At 39.7% G+C, this 1,936-nt stretch overlaps 1 protein-coding gene across 1 annotated transcript; it reads right to left on the bottom strand.

The window, feature by feature from the left end:
- Positions 1–203: 203 nt before the first annotated feature.
- On the bottom strand, positions 204–1,166 carry LOC127558122 (olfactory receptor 51G2-like). Its single transcript, XM_051991350.1, has one exon. The coding sequence runs from the start codon at positions 1,164–1,166 to the stop codon at positions 204–206; it is 963 nt and encodes a 320-aa protein (XP_051847310.1).
- Between the last annotated feature and the right edge of the window lie 770 nt (positions 1,167–1,936).

Raw genomic sequence — 1,936 nt, 5'->3', positions numbered from 1 at the left:
AGCAAATAGGTGACACTGACAAGAATACAGGATATGCATTCAGAAGATCTGGATTCCACTTCTCATTTTTATTCTCTGTGCAAATTCAGTTAAGTAATTTAACTTTCCTGGGCTAAAGTTTCCTCATATCTTTAGAGCAATGATGCAATAATCAGATAATCTTGGCTTTAAGAAAACTTTTAAAAAGACACTATAAATGTTACCTAGGACTCTTCTGGTCTCTTTCTGTGAAACACTCTAATGATCCTATCCCGGATTTGTTTAGTCCTTATCACATAGACAATGGGGTTCATCACAGGAGGGATGAGGAAATGCATGTTAGCTATGAGCACATACACATGGGATGGAAGCTTTGGTCCGAATCTGTGCAGCATGGACAGGCAAATCATGGGAGTGAAGAAAAGAACCACAGCACAGAGATGGGAGATGCAAGTATTGAGAGCCTTGAGGCGCCCCCCATGAGATGCAATGCTTAGGACAGTCTTTAGGATGAGAACATAAGAGAGGAGAATGAGAAGGAAGTCAAGTCCCATGGTGGAAAGGACAACAAACAAGCCAAAGATACTGTTTATTCTGGTATTTGAGCAGGAGAGCCTGATGATATCTGGATGTAGGCAATAAGAGTGAGAGAGCACATTGGAACGGCAGAAGTGTAATCGAAGCAGCAATATGGGAAGGGGGACTTGAACTAAAACTGTTCGTATCAAAATGGCCAAGCCAATCTTCAATATTACACCATTGGTAAGGATGGAGGTATAGTGCAAGGGTTTGGAAATGGCCACAACACGGTCAAAGGCCATAGCCAGAATCACAGCTGACTCAAAATCTTGGAAGGTATGGATGAAGAACATCTGCGTGAAACAGGAAGCGAAGTTCATTTCACGGGCCTCCATCCAGAAGACCCTTAGCATAGTGGGGAATGTGGAGATAGACAAACCTAGGTCAGAGGCTGCCAACATTGCCAGAAAGAGGTACATAGGAACATGAAGGCTCCTCTCAGTCCAGATTACCAACATGATGGTGATGTTGCCTGCTAGAGTCATTAGGAACATGGCACTAAATGGAATAGAGAGCCATACATGCATTGCCTCTAGTCCAGGGAGTCCTGTCACTAAGAAGGTAGAAAATGTGAAGTCTGAGCTATTGTGAAGAGACATTATGTTCATTGTGTGTCACTAAGTTCTGTTTGTCTCTCCTGGAAAAAGGAACAAAAAGAATGTTTTTGACTCACAGATATTAAAATTTTGATGTAACAAAATTCAGTCTTGAGAAAGACTGCCAAATTAAATAAACAATTCAATAAAATAGGTACATATTAATCAACTACATGCTCAGAGTCACAGAAGCAGTGTAAAAAGATCAGAAAATGAATTTTTTTTTTTTTTTTTTTTTTTAATTTTTTTTATTTAATAATTACATTATATTTACACTCATTTCTGTTCCGATTTTTTTTCCCCCTCCCTCCCTCCACCCCCTCCCCTAGATGGCAAGCAGTCCTTTATATGTTGGATATGTTGCAGTATATCCTAGATACAATATATGTTTGCAGAACCGAACAGTTCTCTTGTTGCGTAGGGAGAATTGGATTCAGAAGGTATAAATAATCCGGGAAGAGAAACAAAAATGCAGATAGTTCACATTCGTTTCCCAGTGTTCTTTCTTTGGGTGTAGCTGCTTTTGTCCGTCATTTATCAATTGAAACTCAGGTCTCTTTGTCAAAGAAATCCACTTCCATCAAAATATGTCCTCATACAATATCGTTGTCGAAGTGTATAATGATCTCCTGGTTCTGCTCATTTCACTTAGCATCAGTTCATGTAGGTCTCTCCAAGCCTCTCTGTATTCATCCTGCTGGTCATTTCTTACAGAACAATAATATTCCATAACATTCATATACCACAATTTACCCAGCCATTCTCCAATTGATGGGCATCCA

Source organism: Antechinus flavipes, chromosome 3 (assembly GCF_016432865.1).
Source record: "Antechinus flavipes isolate AdamAnt ecotype Samford, QLD, Australia chromosome 3, AdamAnt_v2, whole genome shotgun sequence".
Lineage (NCBI taxonomy): Eukaryota > Metazoa > Chordata > Mammalia > Dasyuromorphia > Dasyuridae > Antechinus > Antechinus flavipes.
The sequence above is the reverse complement of the archived record's forward strand: the minus strand, read 5'-3'. Positions and strand labels throughout refer to the sequence as shown.

What these genes read in the sequence shown, in the direction of transcription:
- LOC127558122 (XM_051991350.1), bottom strand. Translation starts at nt 1,166, where the DNA reads ATGAACATAATGTCTCTTCACAATAGCTCAGACTTCACATTTTCTACC.